We start from the raw sequence: 20,386 nt of genomic DNA on the forward strand, positions 1-20,386 counted from the left end.
TCTTGTTTGCTGGTATAACTTTAGTAGTTCAAGAAAGAGATCTTGTGTTCTAATCCATCATGATAATGCAATATTTCACTTCTTCTTGTAGCTGGAACTCAGCAATTTGTTTCCTAAGAAGTAACAATAGAATAATACAGTTCTCTAAGTCAGGTAACTCATGTGATATAGAGAATCATTACCAATATCTTTAGTTTCCATTTTTAGGGGAAAGCCAAGGGTGTTAACATTTTGCCTAAGTTTAGTTATCATTCTTCCCTTTATGACCTCTGCAGGGCAGAAATGACCTTTAAAAGGTCATCAATCCACTGGTCCATGACTAGGGGTTTAGGTGAGGAAGGGTTACCCAGTGCCAAGACTCATTGTGAAGGGAAGCCTGTCAAGCTGCTGGCCCCTGAAGGGAGATGCTAAGCTTCCATTTACCTAGCTCTAAATTAGAACACTAATGGTGAAGCCACCAGGAAACTTACAGAATTCCATACAATCCACAATATACTATTGGTAACAGCAGCAGGAATTAAACGTGAAAATTAGGATAAAAACAACATTCCACAGGGCTCAAGGATGTATTGTACAACACGAGGATGCCAATATTTTGTAATAACTGTAAATGGAAAGTAATCTTTAAAACTGCATAAAAATAAATTACAAATTAAATAATCATAACATTCCACACAATTGAAAAACTTTGGCTCCAAACTTCTCGTAAGCTAGGGTCTAACAAGGTATGTCTGTTACCCAGTTAGAACACTGATATGTTGATGCTTGGGTCTATACTCCAAAGCCAATACTGCAGTATAGACCCAAGCACCGGGGGTGGGGGGGTGAGGGGGTGTGTGTGTGATAGCCGCTCAGTCATGTCCAACTCTTTGCAACCCCATGGACTGTAGCCCACCAGGCTCCTTTGTCCGTGGGGTTCTCCAGGCAAGAATACTGGAGTGGGTTGCCATTTCCTTCTCCAAACACCAAGTAGGAAAACCCAAATAAAGTCCAAAAAGCAAATCATAAGACAAACTGGACACAGGATAAATACCAACCTCTAGAGCTGCTGGGTATTTCCTAAATTCTATGGCATCTGCCTCAAATCTCTGGTACTTGGTTTTAGCTCTCTCACAGTTACCTGAGGGAAGAAGTGATTCATATATTAAATAACCCAAGAGGCTTCGAAACCAAAAGAGAAAACAATTCAAAAACACATCTTTCAAGAAAGTGACCTATTTTTCAAGATAAAATTCTTTGCTGTTCTGTTGTTCCTGGTGGTAGAAGTGATCACTTGGCAAAAACAGACACTCCAGAAGAGAGCCTTCATTAGGAAAATTAAAATCTTGACTGTGTAACCTGGGGTAAACTGAGGTTCCCATTAACTTCTTCACAGGAGGACTCAGTGAGACTTCCTTTCAGATATGGCCAAAGGAGAAAGTACTGAAAACTACTAAACTATAGTATTGGGTCACAGTGAGGAGTAAATTTATAACCAATGCTATTTCCCAAGACAGAAAAAAGATTCATACACACTCTGATGGGCAATGACATGACATGGGAATACAAAGGCAAATAAGACTGGGAAGACCAATGGTACCATAGTCAGTGTTTTAATTCAACTATTAATTTCAGTGTTACACATCATGAACAAGAGCTCACATTCTGGAGTTCACAAGATGCTGTCAGATGCGCATGAGGGGTCCCTAAGCACAGTGGCCCAGGTCATTTCCTGCCACTTTATAAGCAAGGACTAATATCAAAGCCAGAAAACCCTGTACATATTGAAAAGGAACCCTGTTTTTAAAAAATTTCCCCCAAATTATTGAGCATGAATCAAGTCAAGACAATAGCCAGGAGTTTAAAACCTAACAATATACCCTGATTTTTAAGTGGAAGTGGTAGGCTTAAATATTTCTTCAATCTAATGGTTTGGGATTAAGCCTGGAATTTATTTAAACTTCCCTGGCCCTATGCATGCCATTCTTCACTTACCTGCTTTGCTTCATTCTTTGCACCCCAGATGTAATCATCTCCCAAAGCGGCCCTTAGGGTCCTCCCCCTGTCCCCTACTCCTGTCACCTGTGCCCTCACCAGTCCTAGGATGGTTCAGACTCAAGCTTCAACCAGGTGTGGATGGGCTGCTAGTCCAGTCCCTCAATCTCACCATTTTACACTCCTTCCACCCACAACACACAGCAAAGCAAAACAACTCTTCCCAAGATAACTTTTCCATGGATTACCTTTTTTCCCCTATGTACTCATGTTCAAACTCCAACCTTTTAAAATTCAGCTGTTAGTCCTCTCACCCATCTCTAATTACTCCCGTGTGAGTTAGGACCCTCACCACTTTGATTTTTTGAATTACAATACTTTTTATTGAATAAACTGGCTTTATTCAAGATTTTCATCCATATAGGTGCTCTCCACGCTAATTCCTACTATAAAATACTACTGGTTGAGGACAAAGATTTGTCTGATTTCTCTACTCAGTCTGAATTAGCCACTTACTGCCTACAGGATAAAAATTTGTAAGTGAAGAGAAACCCTCGTACTTTACCACATTCCCAGCCTCTTTCCCAATCCCTCACAATTCTCCATTCTGGCAAGAAGGTCTCAAGCAGAATCCTGCCATGACTGCCTGTTTGAGCTCACCTGCTGTCTCCATTCCCAGGCCAAACTTTGTGCTCTTTTGTCTCCAAACCACAGAACCTAATCGGTGTGAAATCCTCTACCTCCACATGGACTGCCCGTTCTCAGCCGTCCATCTAGACCATGTCCTCCTGACCATCTCAGCCCACCACCACCCACCTCTCTATCATCTTCTACCAGAGCACTTTGTTTCGCATTACACTGAAATTTCCTAGAGTGCAGGAACTCTAACTTGGGATTCTCTTTGAACATGAATATGGGCACCTATACCTTAAGCAAAAACATATTTTCAAAACAGAGAAATACTGATTTATGGCTGCCTTTGTGTCCTGGACCCAATAGGGAACCAGCACAAACAACCAAACAGTATATGAATCCGTTAGTCACTTACATTCCAGTGATCTGTAAGAGGCTCTCTGGGACTGCAGTCCCTCCTTGCTGGTCATGGCGGGTCTGCTGCGGAGCCTGACCCCAGTGCTTTCACAGCCATCCTGTCGTCTCCACCGATAAACTGCAGGGACACACTCACATTCACCATAAGCTTGTAGTAACTTGCATTTATTTCTAGTGGGCCAGACCATAAGTTGAGGAGGGAGAGAGCTCTCAGGTGACATCCTGATTATCCTTCCAGCCTTGTGGTAAGACCTTCTTTTGGAAGATGTCAGAGGGCCCTGTGGACTCACTTCAAGGAGGCGTTCTACCTCATCCATGTCACCCTCCTCTTCCAACTCAGAGTCTTCTGAATCCTCAGGAAGAACAATGGTCAAGACGGCACTTTTCTTCAACAGATAGGCTGTCTTAACATTTGAGAAGCTGCTCAGCTCTTTCAGCTTCCTCCCTTTCACAGTCTTTTTAATCTTCGCACACCTTTTCAAGTTCTCATTAGACACCTCCCCAGTCTCATCGTTCATGATCATTTCCTCTTTATCTGCACTTAAGTTCCTATTGGTGATTGGCTGTTTCCAAGATCCCTTGGTTTCGCTGTCTGATGCTGTCTCTTCATACCTGGAGGGGATCTGCTGGGGGGATTTCTCTACCTGGGCTTCAGAGCAACTCATGTCACACTGGATGCCCTCATCCACTTTGGGGACCCGGGCCAACCAGGTAGGGGAGGGAACATGCCCCCCGCAGCTATTGTTCTCCACCTCATAGACTTCATCCTGGTTCCTGCTCCCCACTGACATCTGCTCTGCTCCCTTCCTACCACTTCCTGGTGAAGACTCAGGGGAATTCCCAGACTGTACCTCAGTCCACCAAGTCAAGTCGCACTGGATGCCCTCATCTACTTTGCTGACCTGAGCCAAGCAGGGAGGGGATGGGACGGCCATCTCAGGGCAGCTGTTGCTCTCTACCTCTTCACCCACAGCCTCAGGGCAGCCATGGCTTCGGCTACTTTCCCCTGCAGTAAAGGGCTTCTGAGATGATTCTGAGTGTAGGCTCAGGTCTTTAACTGCTTCCATGCTGGCACAGAGTGCCCGTTCCTGATGAAGCTTGTTCATATCTCCAGTAGACTGATACAATTTTGAGTTCTGGGTATTCTGGATTTCATCTCTGTCATTCGGAGGTGGTGGGTTTGGGGAAAGAGCTGCATATCTCTTCTTTTCTTCATCCAAGCTCATGCGGTCTCTACCCTTGTAAGAGTTATAAAGCATTCCTCTACTTTCACAGAAACTTTGTGAAATCCCATTTTGCGGCACCTCCTTCTGTGGCATATCTTTACCATAAACCACATCATACAACGGCATCATTTTGTTTGATGTACTCGCAGGAATACTGGTCACCTTTCCTATCTCCGGGCCGTCGCCTTCTGAGTGCACGTCTTGTTTTTCATTCAAGTTTTCAGCCGGTTGAGGTTCAGCTTCTGTTTGTGTGTCCTTTGTTTTCATTTTTTCCCAATAGCCACCATACTGTCGGAACTGTGCCGTGTTACATAACATAGGGACGATGGATCTTCGGTTAACAGTAGTGGGCAGTGGGGACTGAGGGACGAGGAAGGCAGGATACTCACTGAGCACCATTGGAAAATACAGACTTCCATTTGTGAAAGCTAGAAAGAGAGGGGAGAGTTAGCCATTCTGTCTCCTGCCACCAGTCCCAACATTCAGCCAGCACTCACTGCAGAGCCACAGCGGCTCACACCCACCACGGGCTCCCACCGAGTCTTCTGTTACCTCTTCTGTTACCAAAGCAAAGGACATAAAGTCCTCCCCCAGTTTTTACATGAGTAACTCCTAACAACCTTCTTAACCCATCTCCCACACTTCTCACAAGTCTGTAATCCGTTTCGCTTCCAGAATAATCTGTGGTCCTCACTCCAGTTACAGTATTTAAATGGCTCATCATGGCCTATCAGATATGAGGGATAGTGACCACATTCCCTAGGATGGCATAAAACACTTCATTATCTAGTTTCTCACTGTATCATCTCATTGAGTCTTTCAAGATACAGATGGTCCACTAAGACTCTCACCATGGTGCATTCCTTCACCAACACAGCTTTTAAAACTTCTCTTTTCCTTTTCTGGAATACCCTCCTTCCCCTAATCATTTTAAAACATTTTCAGCAACTGCTGGAACTTGACGCATTTTGTCAAGAGAAATCAGTTGGACAAAGAAAGGCAAATACTATATGATCACTTTTATGTAAAATCTAGAAAAAAATGATATTAGATACAGTGGAATAGTGGTTGCCATGTGGTTGCTGAATGATGGGGAAATAGCAAATGCTGGCCAATGGCAAAAAAGAAACCTCCAATTCAGCTTATTATACAAAAGACAAAATGGGAAAGGGAAACATTTACTCAAAATCAGCCTATTTATAAGAACATAAATCAGCTATTTTAATTCTAGAGCACTGCATACTGCATGTCCAATTAATATTTAAAAGATGATAGACTACGTGATTATGGATATTCTACAGGCTTGGAAGCCACTCAATCCTACCCAAGTGAAAAAGGTGAACAAGAATCAAGAATTCTCAGGTCATTCACAGCAATGTTTGGTTACTGGGAAAAGTGCTACTACCAATACTGGAAAGCCATGTGAATACAATCACAACTTATAGAAGCACAGACCCAGGAGAACAAAACTCGATGGGAACTCACAGTGGGGTAGGAAAACCTGAACTGCTATTGACAGACTGCAAGATTAGGATGGAGAAGTCCGAGTTCAAATTCTCAGAGAAAACTCATCCATAAGGGAACCATCCCACACACTTTTTTAAGTTTTCCATGCAGTAGCTCAATCAGTTTCTCACAGTAAATTTAAGAGAAAAATCTCCTGAGCTTCCCGCAGGGAAAGAGGGAAAGGAATCATGCATACCAGAAGCACTGTTCTTAACAAGGTTCATCTTCAGAAGACAATAAACAGAGCATAACTGATGTGCAGGAATGGAAATACTTCTCTCCAGTCCACTCTAGCCACCCTTCCCAACCCAATGGGGGAGGGGGAAGCACGTGTAGTTTGTTGTCCAAAGACAAAAATCATACTAAAAGACTAAGACCTAATCATAGTCCTTTCACAAACAGAACTGTGATCCCTTCTCTACCTCTACAAGGTAACACTCCATTACTAAGGGCCTATTCAGATCAGTTCCTTTTATCCAGTACGAAATGGCTGACAAAAAAATTATAATGCATAATAAAGAGCAAGAACTACTGTCTACAAAAACAAAGAAAAAAATCAGTTTAAATACAAAAACAGGGATTAAATGCAAACAGAAGGAGAAAGACATACCATACTAACTAGCTAATGCTAATAATCAAAAGAAACTTGGAGAAGCTGTATTTATTTCAGACAGATTTCAGAAAAAGGAAAGTAATCAGGGACATAAAGGGGGGCATCACAAGAAAAAGTCACTTCTTCATTGAGACATAACAATACCTAATATGTATGCCCTTAACAGTGGGTGAAACTACATGAAGCAAAAGTCATAGAACTGCAAGGAAAAATAGATGAATCCATTGTCATAAACTTTAATATGCCTACAGCAGACACGGATAGATGCAGTCAATATTAAAAAATCAATAGGAACCAATGAACTCCACAGCACCAACCAATTGTACATAACTAACCTCTATAGACCCCCTCAACTAACAGAATATTTTTCTCACACTTACATAGAACATTCACAAAGAGAGACCACATTGTGGGCCATAAAACACACTTACAAATTAAAAGGTATACTAATTATAAAATGTCTGCTTAGACCATAACTGAATGAAGGTAGAAAACAAAAAGATAAGTTCCTAATATCAGAAATGAAAGAGGGTACATTACTACAGATCCCATGGGCATAAAAATATAAATGATTACTATGAACCCTATTTCCACAATATTTATTACATAGATAAAGAAGGACAAATTCCTTAAGAGACAATTTCCCAAAACTCAAGTAGAAACTGATAATCTGAATGGACCTCCATCTATTAGGTCCAAGATGTCTACCTTCCAAATATTCTGAAATCTTGCTTGTCACCTTTCTCCAACATACTTTGCTGATGTCCCCATTATAGCTTTTAGAATCTTTACACTCTAGAAAAATTACAAGGACTAGGAGCTCTAAGGTACCTCGTCCAACAAGACTGGTCTCACAACATGAGACTTTGGTTGGATTACGCTATGATCCTGGGCCAGTCACTGACTGGAAGCCTTGGTTCCCTCATTTAGGAAACAAGGACAGCAACAACTTGGCCAAATGAATAGAGAATCCATTTCTAGTATTTGGGCTTTCCTGGTGGCTCAGATGGTAAAGAATCCACCTTCAATGCAGGAGACCTAGGTGCGAACCCTGGGTTAGGAAGATCCCCTGGAGGAGGGCATGGCAATCCATTCCAATATTCTTGCCTGGAGAATTCCCATGGACAGAGGAGCCTGGCGGGCTATAGTCCATTGAGTCACAAAGAGTTGGACACGACTGAGTGACTAACACAGCACACAACTGATATATAGCTAGAATTTGAATATTTTCTATTAATCTGAACCACAAACCCTGCCCCATGGTCTGCCCAATCTGTCTAGCGTGAGCACAGGGTGAGGAAAGGGAAGTCATGGACAAAGGAGTTAGAAAAACTTCAGGCTTTGATTTACACGGAGGGTCCCTAATCCCACTGAACCTCCTTGGGAATTCAGATTTCTCACCTGCCCCAGAAATGGAGAGTGGATTATAGGCAGTATTCTGGTACCAGGGACCCAGGTGAGGCTGCTGGGCCATGGGTGGCACATAGAAGAAAGGTCTGGAGTTACTGCCCTCAAAATTTTCGTTGTTTCCCGAAGAGTTCATTTTCCACTGAAAAACAGGTGTTTATAGCTAAGAAAGGACAGCTGTGCCTCACCCTGTAAAGTGCTGTAAAGGTAGAAAACCATCCTTGTCCCCCATCATGACTGGGATCCTGGGTGGCAGGTCCCTTACCTTGTCTTCCCACTTGCCTGGGATGCAGACATGGGGTACTGCGCTGCAGGCGTTAGGACCAGCGGAGCAGTGCCCAGAGGCCGAGGCCCAGGCTCACGTCACGCTGAGTGAGTCCGGCTCCCCAGGCAGCAGCACCTTGGGGAGATGAGGCCTTGGAGGCGTGGCGGGTCTCAGTGCCCAGCGTCAAACGCCAGGGTGCCCAGCAGCTGCACTGGAAAAGGGGGCTTAGGCCAAGATGCACCACCCTTGTCTGCAGCCTCTCCACCATGCTCCCTAGCCTCTGCCCCAGACTGAATCCCGGCCCGGCCCCGGACTCCAGGCCCCGAGCTCCGTCTCCTAACACCCCGCTTCCCGTAGGCCAGTCTGTCCCCCACGACCCCCAAACCCTGTCCCCTCGCGCCGTGCACAACCCACGTTCCCATTAGGGACACTGACCTGCTCTAGCTCGACATCTGCGACTGGGAATTTCTGTAGCGGCGCACACAACCCACACAGGGCCGACCGCGCCGTCAAGAGCCCCTGCAGGGCCGGTTGCAGTGGCTCCTTTTTATGCCTCACTGGGCGGCACGTGCAGCTCTTCAGCAGGCCCCGCCCCCTGCGCATGCGCCCTGTCGGAGCTCCCAGGCCAGCCTGCCCAGACAGAAGCCGCTGGAAGGTTCTGAGACTTGATGGAGGAAAGTGGTCCTCTCCGCCCACTCCCGCGTGAACCCCTCCCTTCTTCACATTCTTCTGTGTGTGGGCATCCTGGCCTTGGTTTTTCTAGAGGACAGAGCCCTTCTAACCCCCTCGGTCTCCCGACTGTCCCCTCCTCAGAGTGTGTTGAGTTAGGACTGGTCACGCCGCTCTTCTGAGCTCCTGGTCTCCTTTCCTCCTGGGGCCCAAAGCCGCTGACACTTAAGAAAGAGGAGCCTACCGAGGAGAAGCAGAGACGAAGGAGGTCAACTTGCACGGAGGACAGACCTGAGAGAAGGAAGATTCCCACAGGTGGGGTGAGCAAGCGTGCTTCGTGCTGCTGAGACCAACATCTCGGGGGAAGGGGCTCCGGCTATGAGGACCCCAGTGGTCGGGGGAAGTGATGGGACAGGGAGGTGTGGGCAGTGAGAAGGGGACGTACAGTATTCTTTGCACATGAGAGAAAGGAAAGTGATAGGATAGTAGTGAAGGAGGGAGGAATAGTATTTCTAGGGAGAATCGACAGTTTGGAATGACTGCGTTACTGCATGGAAATCGGGTTTTTCCAGAAATTGCAGGGTTATAAAGAGTTATAATAGAAAACACGTGCAGCTTCAGGTTCTATCTCCTTGGTTACCCCTAACTGAAAGGATGTGTGTGAGCTCTTGTCTTTGAGATGGACACATTGCCACTTGGAAGAAACTGGGTTGCTGTGACTAAGAGTGGAGAATAGATATTAATTGGGCAGGTAACTAACAGTTTCTCTTCTAAGGGTTCAGGGTCATGAAAGAAGCATTTTTCTCCCACTTCCCATGGCTCTGTATTGTCCCCAGTCATCATTCTCCTTTCCTCCCTTCATAGCTATTTCCCTATAAGGGGATCATAAACACTCAGCCTTCTCCACCTCCTATTCCTTCACTCACTGCAAATCCAGATTTTGTTACCATTATGCCCACTCATCCACCCTCATCAAGGGCACTGATGAACCATTTGCTGCTAAATGGCATGGAAACTTTTCAGTTTATATCACTAAACCTCATCTCCCAGGTACCAGCCTAACTGGTTGCCTCTCTACTGGCCCTTCTTAAAGTCTTTTACTGTCTCCCAAATTTCTCTCTTTAATGTTCATATTCTCCAGGTTAGATTTTCTTCGTCTTATTCCACTCTTTCTCTCTGCATTTTCACACATTCTCAGGACTTCCAGTATAACCAGCATATTGCTCACACCTAAATCTCTATGTCCAATCTCTCAACTCGATATTTATATCTCAGCAGAAGAATTGTGCTGTTGTTAGGACATGCTCAAATGATATCTTCTGTTATTCATAATAAGCCTCTTTCTACCACTGCAGAATTTGTGCTAATAAGGTGACTAAGGTGGGTTCCCTGGATAACTGAAGGAAGGAAGCTAATCACCAGAAAAACCTAACCTGTGCTTGAAGGGTGGGAACTTTCAGTCCCACACCTGAACCTGGGGGGGTGGGGAGACAGGGCGGGAGCTGGAGATTGAGTTCAATAAAACTCTTGAACTGTTTATTAAATTTCCAAGAAATGTTAGTCCTTGATGCTGTTTCCTTTTCATGGTTTTTCAAAAAGCAACATTCAAGAAAAAAAAACAAATCTTCTTCAATGTATAATTGTAAAATGGTTAAACAAACTGTTGTATCCATATCATGGAAAACAATTCAGCAGCAGGAGAAAAAATGAAGTACTGATACACAAAACAATTTAGATAAATCTCAAGGACATTATGTTGACTAGATCAGTGGTTTCCAGTGGTTAAGTTTGGGGTGAGATTGTGACCATAAAGTGATCACACAAGGGAATTCTCTAGCAGTCCAGTGCTTAGAACTCTGTGCTTTCACTGCCAAAGGCATAGATTCGATCTCTGGTCAAAGAACTAAGATCTCACACGTGGCATGGTCAGAATGTGTGTGTGTGTGTTTATGAGGACTTCCTTGGTGGCTCAGTCGGTAAAGAATCTGCCTGCAATACAGGAGACCCGAGTTCTATCCCTGGGTTGAGAAGATCCCCTGGAGAAGGAAATGGCAACTCACTCCAGTATTCTTGCCTGGAAAATTCCATGGATTGAAGAGCCTGGCGGGCTACAGTCCATGGGGTCACAAGAGTCAGACACGATTTAGCGACTGAACCACTAGTATGTATATAATATCATTGTGACCTATTTTTTAAAAGTGTATGTAGAAAGAGGGAGTAACCTGCTATATCAAATGCTACTGACCCGTCATAAAAAATGAAGACTTACTGGCACAAGGTCCATTTGGAGACACAGCCAAGGACAGAAATCAGTAGGCTAACAACAAGTAAGTGATCCTTTGCACATAGTGTACATCAACCAAAAAGAGTTCATAAAGAGTCTCAAGGAGAGAAAAAGAAAGGGAAGATTTGCTCAACATCTGAAGAGGTCTTATTGTCCCCTCAAGTAGACAGAAGAGAAAACCTCATGGGCCCTGCCTAGAGAATATATTAGATACCCAAGCAATGGTGAAAGAGAATTTTTCTTCTTTCATCACTGCTATTGAATGATAAATACAAAATCAAAATGCTTAGATAGGAGATATGGCATCTGTTTGAATTTAAACAACTTCAAACAAGAAGTAATTGAATCAGGTAAAAATAGGTGTAATGTGACAAAGGCCTTGAATACCTTTGTTAGAGAAAAAATTCTGTCAAATTGCTAAAATGGAGAGAAAAATATCACCAGTAAGCAAAATTTAACTTTCCAAAATTGTCTATAAATGTTCTATACCAAACAATAATTTCCATGGACTTCAAACATAAAATTGAAGATCTACTTCTGTTGACAAAATAACATTGGCAAACTTTAATTCCTTCTTGTTTCTCCTGTTCTATCAATTCTATTTATCCACACCTCCCTCCAATTGTTAACTCCTTAAAGAACTTCCCAGATGGCTCATTGGGTAAAGAATCTGCCTGCAGTGCAGGAAACACCGGAAATGTGGGTTTGATCCCTGGGTTGGGAAGATCCTCTAAAGAAGGAAATGGCCACTCACTCCAGTATTTCTTGCCTGAAAAATCCCATGGGCAGAGGAGCCTGATGAGCTATAGTCCATGGTCACAAGGAGTCAGGCATGTCTGAGTGACTAAGCACAATAAAGTCCCTTAAAGCCCCTCAATCACCATTTAGTTCCTTTCTATTCAAAGTGTAGTGTACAGACCAGGAGCATCAGCAACACCCAAGAGTTTGTTAGAACTATGAACTCTTGGGACTTCCCTGATGGTCCAGTGGTTAAGGGGCTTGGGGAACTAGATCCCATATACCGCAACAAATATCGAAGATCCTGAGTGCCGCAACTAAGACCTGGTGCAGCCAAATAAATAAATAAATATCTTTCAAAAATAAATGTGGAATCTTGGCCTCCCCCCAAACAACATCCCCAGGTGGTTCACATTCACCCTGATGTTTGAGAAGCACTGGTTGAACTAACACTTGATTTCCTCAGTAGATGTTTCTTTATAGCAGGACTTCCCTCTTCTTTTTCCTAGGACCTCTGCCAAGTTATTTTCCAGGGCATGAAAAAGACCATTACTCTCTAATCAAAGAGCTTTAATAGCTAAAAGGTGTCCAAAATCATTTGGTTTTTTGCTTTTGCAGAATAAGAAAGCAAAGCCCAGAGATATTACATGACTCCTCTAAGTCACAGCTAATGACAGAACCTTTCTTCTGCATACTTTCGTCCTGCTCTTTAGGTTCTTGCATACTGTCACTATCCCACAACTTAATATGCAAAGAAATGAGAGAGTAAGTCTCAGTGGTGTGTTTTTAGTTTTGTTTTGCATTGTTTTAATTTTTAACAGCGTTAGTGGGCAAAGATCTTAAACCTACATCCACCAAATAGTTCTTCCTCACAAGAATACTACTTAACTACTTCAAGCCAAGACTATGCCAATAATCCTATCAGAGCAGAGTGTAAGGTTGTGCATAGCAAAAAGTCATAAATTTACATCAAATTCCTTCATATATTCTTTACCATCCCAAGTAACATCATATATCATTATGGACAATAATTTACAGAAAAACAAAGTTTTACATACTTAAAGAGTTAAAAACAACAACAGAGGAATCAAACATATGGACTGATTGTAGCCAACATGTGTTTCCCAGTTCTACAAAAGGCATTCACGCACCCAGTGGTTAATTCCAGACTTGTTTTCTCACCAGATGCCTGCTGGGATAAGCTCTATTCCACCTTTCTAAGAACTCTCTTTCTACAAATTTCCCTTCAAGCAGAACAACTGCCAGGGTCCCAGGGCTGGAATGACTAGAGCAAGAGTGGAGGGTGCAGAGAAAAGCAACCCTTACTGCTCCCTCTTGTTCTCCTGTTCCAACTTTTTCCATGTCCTGGGCAAAGAGAGAGCCTCACCGAGTAGCACCACCAGCTCCACAGAGTTGATGTGATCCCCCCAAGTAGCTCCCCTGCATCCCCTTCCTGTTATCCCGAGAGACAAGCAGGGGAAACTGCATCAATCCCTTGAAAGAGTCCAGGCAGGTGAGAACAAGTCATGCTACTCAGAAAGGAAAATGATGGAAGAGGCGATGATTGATTGGAATGTAGCAGAAAAAGAAAAAACACCTACTTGCTCTAGCCTAACTTCAAGCTGTCGCTGTGCTGTTGCCATAGCAACTTTTTTAATGTGTGTGGTATAAAACATATAAAATTTACCAACGTAATTTTTAAAGGTATAGTACAGTAGTGTTAACTGTAGGCACACAGTTCTGCAACAGATCTCTGGAATTTTTCATCTTGCAAAACTGAAACAACTCACTACTCAGTTGAACGACTCCATCATTTCCTCTTCCTCAGACCCCATGACCACTATTATACTTTCTGTTTCTTAGAGTCTGACTACTCATATAAGTAGAATAATGCAACTTGTCTTTTTTATGACTGGCTTATTTCACATATATGAGGTCTTCAAGATTGATTCGTGTTGTCTAATACTGCAGAATTCGCCTCTGTTTAAAGGTTGAATAGTATTACATTTGATGTATTTCCACATTTTCTTATCAGTTCATCTTTTGATGAACATTTCAGTTGCTTCCACATCTTGGCTATTGTGAATAGTGCTGCAGTGAACATGGGAGGGCTAAAATTTCTATGAGTGTCTACTTTCGATTCTTTTGGATATATACCCTGACATAGGATTGCTGGATCATATGGTAATTCTGTTTTTAATTTCTTGAGGAATTTCCACACATTTTCGCACAGTGGCTGCACAAATTTACACTTCCACCAGCAGTGCACAAGGGTTTGGTCTTTTTGACAGTGGTTGTCCTAACGTGTGAAGTGATATCTCATTGTGGTTTTGACTTTCATTTTCCTGATGATTAATATTGATAAGCTTCATAAGCTTCTTTACCAATTGTCTATTCAAGTCTTTTGCCTATTTTTTAATGGGGTTTGTTGTTGTTGACATTTTTAACATAAACTGGATATTAACCCCTTGTCAGTTAAACGGTTTGCAAGTATTTTCTCATATTCTGTAGATCGCCTTTTACTCCCTTCTCTTGCTGCACCCTGCCGCTTGTCCTAGCACTCTGCAGCTAAGCTACTGCGCAAGTTAGATAGCAAGGCCCCAGGTGCCTTCTGGGGGTTGTAGTCCTGAGTGTCAGAGGAGGGTGGAAGGCCGAGGATTATTTTTGAGTGACGGTTGGCATCAGATTTCTAGTGGGCGGGACTGGAATGAACCACTGCCTGGTCCTTATTAGCAGAGAGAGAGATTTAGTTCAGTTCCCCTTTTCTGTCCTTGAGCAGTTCCTCTGGCCCAGATTCTGAGAAGGCCCTCTTCCCCACCTTGGCTTTCGGTGCAGGCGGGTTCCTCCAGCTGCCTCCCGCTTCCCGCCGCTGGGCCCTCGTGGGTGGGGCCTCCCTGGGGGCGGGGCTCGTGCAGGGGGGCGGGGCTCGTGCAGGAGGGGCGGGGCGCTCGGGCTTGTCCACCGGCCGGCGTTTCTGAGGCCGGTATCCATCCAGCGACCTCTTCTCGAACTGCGAGTCAAAGGAGGCCAGGTCCATGGATCGAGCGGCGGTGGCGAGGGTGGGCGCGGTAGCGAGCGCCAGCGTGTGCGCCCTGGTGGCGGGGGTGGTGCTGGCCCAGTACATATTCACCTTGAAGAGAAAGACAGGCCGGAAGACCAAGATCATCGAAATGGTGAGTGTGGGGGCCCGTCGTGCCGGGGCGCGTGAGGGGTCGGGGTGGTTCGTCCGGCCTCGCCTTCTCGCGCCGACCGCTGCTGGAATGCTGGGGGCCCACTGGGGACCCGTTCGTCCCGCCTGGGGCGAGTCCGCGGACCCGATGACCTGGTCTGGACCCTTGACCGCTGCGCTCGGCTTCCCGTGGGCTTAGTTATATCTCTGAAACAAAAAGGCAGCAAATAGGTAATTCGGAAAAAAACTACCTCCCACAGCAACACCAGTTTTTTCAAGAAATGGAACTTCCTGGGGATGTTTCACCCTCCTCTTGGCATCCCGGATCAAACCGTTGCAACCATCCAGTTCTGATGGTGGTTTTTGCATCGTGGCTAGGATGTGCTTGGTTATGACAAGGTGTAACTTGTCAGTGGTTAATTAAAGAAATGACAGTTAACCCAGTTGGAGTTCAGAATAGTTTATTTTGTATTTGCAATGTTACTCCTCCTGTCTCAGAACTGCTGGGAAGTATCTTTGTGTTCATTTTTTTCCCCCACCAAACCTCTTACATAACGTTTTAGAAATTTATTTCCAATTTTATTGTAAGACAGTATTTGAAGAATTCCATTTGAGGTGCTTTATAGGCAATATTTGCTCCAAAGTTGGGGATGTTTTGTGTTTTAATTAGAGCCCTCTCATCTAGACAGTTTTCTCAGCGAGTTGCATTCTTTGGTACTTTCTGGAGTGAACAATCCTGTGTATACTCCCAATAAGGTACTACACACGTGAACTTCTAGGATCTAGTATTGACAGATCAGTGACAGCTTACCACTGTACTAAATAATATAATTTTAGGTTCATATACTGAGAATACTTAGCTTCAACTATATGTTCTAATTGAGCACAGAAACTATCTGTCCCAATCTTTGCTCTTGGCCCTGGGTTGAATACAAAAATATTCTTTCATAAATAAAAGTTAAAAATGTTAATTCCCCACATGTTTCTTATGCCAATAGTTTTGGTTATTGCTAGGATTAAATTAGTCTTGGATTATTACTGCATAGTCTTTTCTCCATTTCTGTACTCATAAGAGCAGATGTTGTTAATCTCAAAATTTTCATTTTGTTTATGTTGCTATCCTGCATAGAAAACATTGGTGGCTTCCTTTTGTTACAAACCAAAAATGTATAATATATATGTGGGGGGGGAACCCACATTGCCATACCTTCTTGTATGTACTTGGACTGTGCATTGGTCTATCACTTCTCTTCTAAACCAAGTAGAGGTAAAAAAGTCAATGCTTTCACAAAATCCACAATGAAGCCACTATCTTTAAATATACATAATATGTAATATTAATTCAGGCATAAGGACAAGTAGTATTGTGGCTGCAGCATAATATACAGACGTGTATTTGGAAGGAAGAGATAGGGAATGTGGACAAGGAGACAAAATTGTAAAGGAGTGTTGTAAAGCCATTCCAAACAGTTTGCCCTTTATTTTTTAGGCAATGGGGAGCCATGAAAGGTAGTTGGACAGGATAATTGCATGTTCAAAAGTTTATTTTATAAAGATCACTTAGGATAAGGTGAAAGGGGAGGGCCTGGAAAGAAGGAAATAATTCAGGAGGATGCTGGCAGTATTCCTTGTGAAAGATGATTAGAGCCTAGACTAGAAAATGAGAGCTCAGAGGATGAACACTTCAGAGATAAAATCAACAGGACTTGGCAATACAAACTCTGGACTCATGCAAACCTAGCTTTGAATCTAGGCTTTCTCATTTATCAAGCTATGTGATCTTGGGCCGGTTTGTAACTTCTCTGACTCTGTTCACCTATTAATTGGAAGATAATACTACTACCTACTTCATGGGGTAGTTATGAAGTTACATGAATAACACAGTGGGCATAATTGCTATCATTTTGAGCTTTTCATTATTTAGGATCATTAAAGAGATTAATCACATTGTGGGGATTGCAAACTAAATGGTAATAATGGCTACATTATTAGCCAAGATCAAAAGGGGGAGAGAGAGAACAGACAGGGACAATGTGGAGCAAATTCACTTTGTCCTGTTAGCCAAGTAGAAACGTCCATAAATTAGTTACATTAAGCAAAGTGCTTTGAAAAGCAATTATTGCCATATATTGGCCCATAGTAATATGCAGTATATACATTACCTGTTGTTATTATTAGCAACAACTGAAAATGTAGTGCTGGAGTTGAGAAGATAGATTGGGACTAGCAACAGTACTTTCTGAAATGTCTAACTTCTTGACACTAATAGTGAAAATGGTTATGATTTCTTATCCATAACTTTGCAGCAGGATGAAAAGAGAAACCTTGAGAATACTGACAAATAACGGGTGTTCAGTGAAGAAAACCGAGATCTCAGATGTGGGAAAAGAGAACACATTACCAAAAAGAAGGGGCAGTTAGCAGCGTCAGTCTGCACAGGTCACATGTTGAGCTCAATGCCATGTGCATTAGACAGCCACTAAAAGAACAACAAAGTGAAGAAGACCAGAAAGTGACTATTAAATGCAAAAATACTCATGCCTTCAGTGTATGTTGTTTTGCTTTGGTTTTGAGTGGTTGGCAGCGTAACCATGTTGGCAGGCAGAAGGACAGTGAGAATGCTTAAAGAAGTGAAAGGAGGAAAGGGAATAATCAATCAAGCTGAGTTCTAGAGAAGATAGGAAGGCTGGGGATAGAGAACACAGGTGGACATGTAACCTTTTAAAGAAATAAAGAACAGTCCTCTCTCTTTAAGAATGTACAATAGTCACTCACTATCCTTGGGCGGCTGGTTTCCCGACTTCCTTGGATACCAAACTCCAAGGATGCTCAAGGCCCTTTTATAAAATGGTAAATAGTATTTACTTATAACCTATGCGCTACCTCTCATATTTTAAATAGTCTCTAGTTTACTTCTAATATCTAATACAGTGTAAATATTGTGTAAACAGTTGTAAATACAGTGTAAGTGGTGTGTAAATTGTTGCCAGGGAGGAGCAAATTCAAGTTTTGCTTTTTGAAACTTTCTGGAATTTTTTTCCCACATATTTTCAGTCCTCGGTTGATTGTATCACTGATGTGGAACATACAGATATGGATGGCTGACTGTACCACTCACTGATTTATAGGTGCTTATTTCAGCATATTTTAATTTATGTTATGTCTTATTTTCAGCCTTATACCAACTGCGTCTACTTACTTCATTCTTTATTTCTGTCCAGTTGACTTAATTTCTCCTACTAAATGGCACCTCTTTCCAATTTTTATATATCAACTCTTTTCCTTTTTTCTTCATTAGCAGAGTATATTCTAGTTTTACTTTTTACCAAAAGATTAATACTTATTTTTCTCCAATAGGAAAATAATTCCAAAAAAGAAAATGAGATGGTTTAATCTCATTCAGGTTTTCTGATATCCTTTATTGAATCCTCCCAAAGTAATTGGAAGAGGGGGCAGTCAAAGGTACAAACTTACAATTATAAGATAAATAAGCACTAGAGTTGTGATGTACAACCCTAGCTAACACTATGACTATAGCTAACACTGCTGTAGGATATATAGGAAGGGTAAGAGATTAAATCCTAAAAGTTTTCATCACAAAGAGAAACTTTTTTTCCTTTTGCTTTCTTACTGTATGAGATGATGAGTGCTGAGTAAACTGATTATGGTATTCATTTCACAGTGGACATATGTCAAAGCATTATGCTGTATACCTTAAATTTATAATGATGTACGTTATTTGTATCTATGTAAATCTGGAGTGAGGAGATGCTCCCAAAGTAGGCGTATCTAACCAATGAAATAAAATGGAAACACAAAACCAGAATAAATGTATAGTCTTAACACTATTCCCTAAAGAGCAACAGAGAAGGTGGAAATTATTGGGACAGCAGGAATAAGGGAGATGGAACTGCCCCTTGAAGCTCCCCAACCAGTTAAAACGGTCCTTTCTAATTTAAACACATCTCAGGTATTTATGGCTTTCTCGTAAACATCAGCAATTACTCCTTAAATATCTGGTGCTGTTTTTGAAACCTTAGTGTTTTCCTTCCTAGATATAAACTTCTAACAAAATCTTCTTCCTTCTTCTATCTTAAGATAATATCAGATGTTTTCTGAGTGCTATTCTGTAAGTGGAAAGCCCACTACTGAATCTAAATTTAGATATATTTAGAAAAAGGGCAGGGAGAAACCAAGATTTAAACAACTGCTTCAGGGGGTTAACACTATCACGTAGGCTTTTAAAATATTTTGATAACTCAACTTTAATTTTTTATGAATACAGAAATTTATGACTTCTTAGCACATGTTTTAAGTTACTGATTTGTTCTGTGAAGTGTATTCCCTGAATTCCTGTGATTTCTCATAGTTTAGCAATTTATACACTCTCTTATATTGTTTACTATAATGTGTGTTCTGGTATGTCTGAATTGGTGCGTGTTTTTCTGTCATCTTTTTTTATTAATTGCACTTGACTAAGAGAAACAGAGACCCAAAATCCGTGGCTTTATTAAACAGTACAGATTTTATTTTTCTAGTGTAACAAGAAATCCAAAAGATAGGCAGTTGCTGGTATTAACTAAGGGGTACAAGGTATGAAGAGGCCTTTGAAATGTCCGTGGCTTTTCTCACGATCACAAGATGTAGTAGTCCTGGCCAACATCTCCATCTTTCAGACAGCAGAAGTGAGGGAGCAAGGAGAATACTTACTCCATAAGCAAAACTTTTTCCTTACATGTGCTTGGAGGAAACGGTATCATATGGCCACACTGACTGTTCAGTAAGTATTCAATATTTGATCAAATGAAAGTACATATAATATTACAGGTGGTCAGTCAGCTGATAGAAAAATAGAGCATTCCAACTATTCCAAGTACTTGGTAATAATAACAATAGAGGATACAAATTCTGAATAGCTTTGATCTTCTGTCCACCCAAAGAGTAAAGATTTATTCATTCACACCTGAAGTAGCTAGATCTTAGTATTAATAGTTCCTGAGATATGGCCACTGCCTTCATAACATGCTAATGAGATTTAGAAGCTAACCCTAAATAGGTGTCACAACTAGCTTAAAAGCTAAAGTCCTAACAGTATTTCTAGAATGAAAGAATATAAATGTTACAAGAAAGAGATCAACAGAAGGCTTTGTGGCGTTCAAAGGAATAGGAGGTGACATTGGGTAATGTTTGATAGACATGGTGATATTTGAGGGGTAGAAATCATGATGTGTCCAGTGTGAGTAAAATATATCTTCAAATAAGGAAAATACATTAAACTCGTAACTTTGATAAAGAAAATATCCAAGGTCATCTTGAATCTCCAAATTTGCAAGTACGGAACTGTTTGTACCAGGCATATGATTTTTGTCTTCTCAAAGCACATGTCATGTTTCCTGTGTGTTATCCTCATGTAGCAAGTTAACCACATTTTCAACTTCAGTGAAAAGTTTGATCTCTTATCTAGTGAGCTATTTTCATGTTAGCT

At 42.1% G+C, this 20,386-nt stretch overlaps 3 protein-coding genes across 5 annotated transcripts in view; 2 read left to right on the forward strand and 1 right to left on the reverse strand.

The window, feature by feature from the left end:
* LOC122437807 lies at window positions 1-14,769 on the reverse strand. The gene is made up of 7 exons (XM_043462333.1): window positions 14,551-14,769; window positions 8,841-9,086; window positions 8,477-8,671; window positions 7,771-7,918; window positions 3,023-4,678; window positions 1,038-1,120; window positions 1-113 (listed from the first exon to the last, which is right to left on the reverse strand). Exons 1-7 carry the CDS (start codon window positions 14,767-14,769, stop codon window positions 99-101), a joined length of 2,562 nt encoding a protein of 853 aa, XP_043318268.1. The 3' UTR covers window positions 1-98.
* LOC122438408 (60S ribosomal protein L23a-like) overlaps window positions 11,576-20,386 on the forward strand; it is a 21,261-nt gene continuing 12,450 nt past the window's right edge. The window contains exons 1-2 of one of the 2 annotated variants that reach the window (XM_043463244.1): window positions 11,576-11,580; window positions 14,648-14,654. The gene's annotated coding sequence lies outside the window, so the exon portion shown is untranslated. Of the gene's footprint in view, window positions 11,581-13,240; window positions 13,246-14,647; window positions 14,655-20,386 lie in introns of those variants that run through there. The other variant, XM_043463246.1, reaches the window with a different exon arrangement.
* NT5C3A (5'-nucleotidase, cytosolic IIIA) overlaps window positions 14,706-20,386 on the forward strand; it is a 38,843-nt gene continuing 33,162 nt past the window's right edge. Inside the window, exon 1 of one of the 2 annotated variants that reach the window (XM_043463241.1) lies at window positions 14,706-14,905. In XM_043463241.1, the coding sequence (XP_043319176.1) occupies window positions 14,768-14,905 (138 nt within the window). In that variant the 5' untranslated portion in view covers window positions 14,706-14,767. The remainder of the gene's footprint in view (window positions 14,906-20,386) is intronic. The other variant, XM_043463243.1, reaches the window with a different exon arrangement.

Source organism: Cervus canadensis, chromosome 3 (assembly GCF_019320065.1).
Source record: "Cervus canadensis isolate Bull #8, Minnesota chromosome 3, ASM1932006v1, whole genome shotgun sequence".
Classification (NCBI taxonomy): Eukaryota; Metazoa; Chordata; class Mammalia; order Artiodactyla; family Cervidae; genus Cervus; species Cervus canadensis.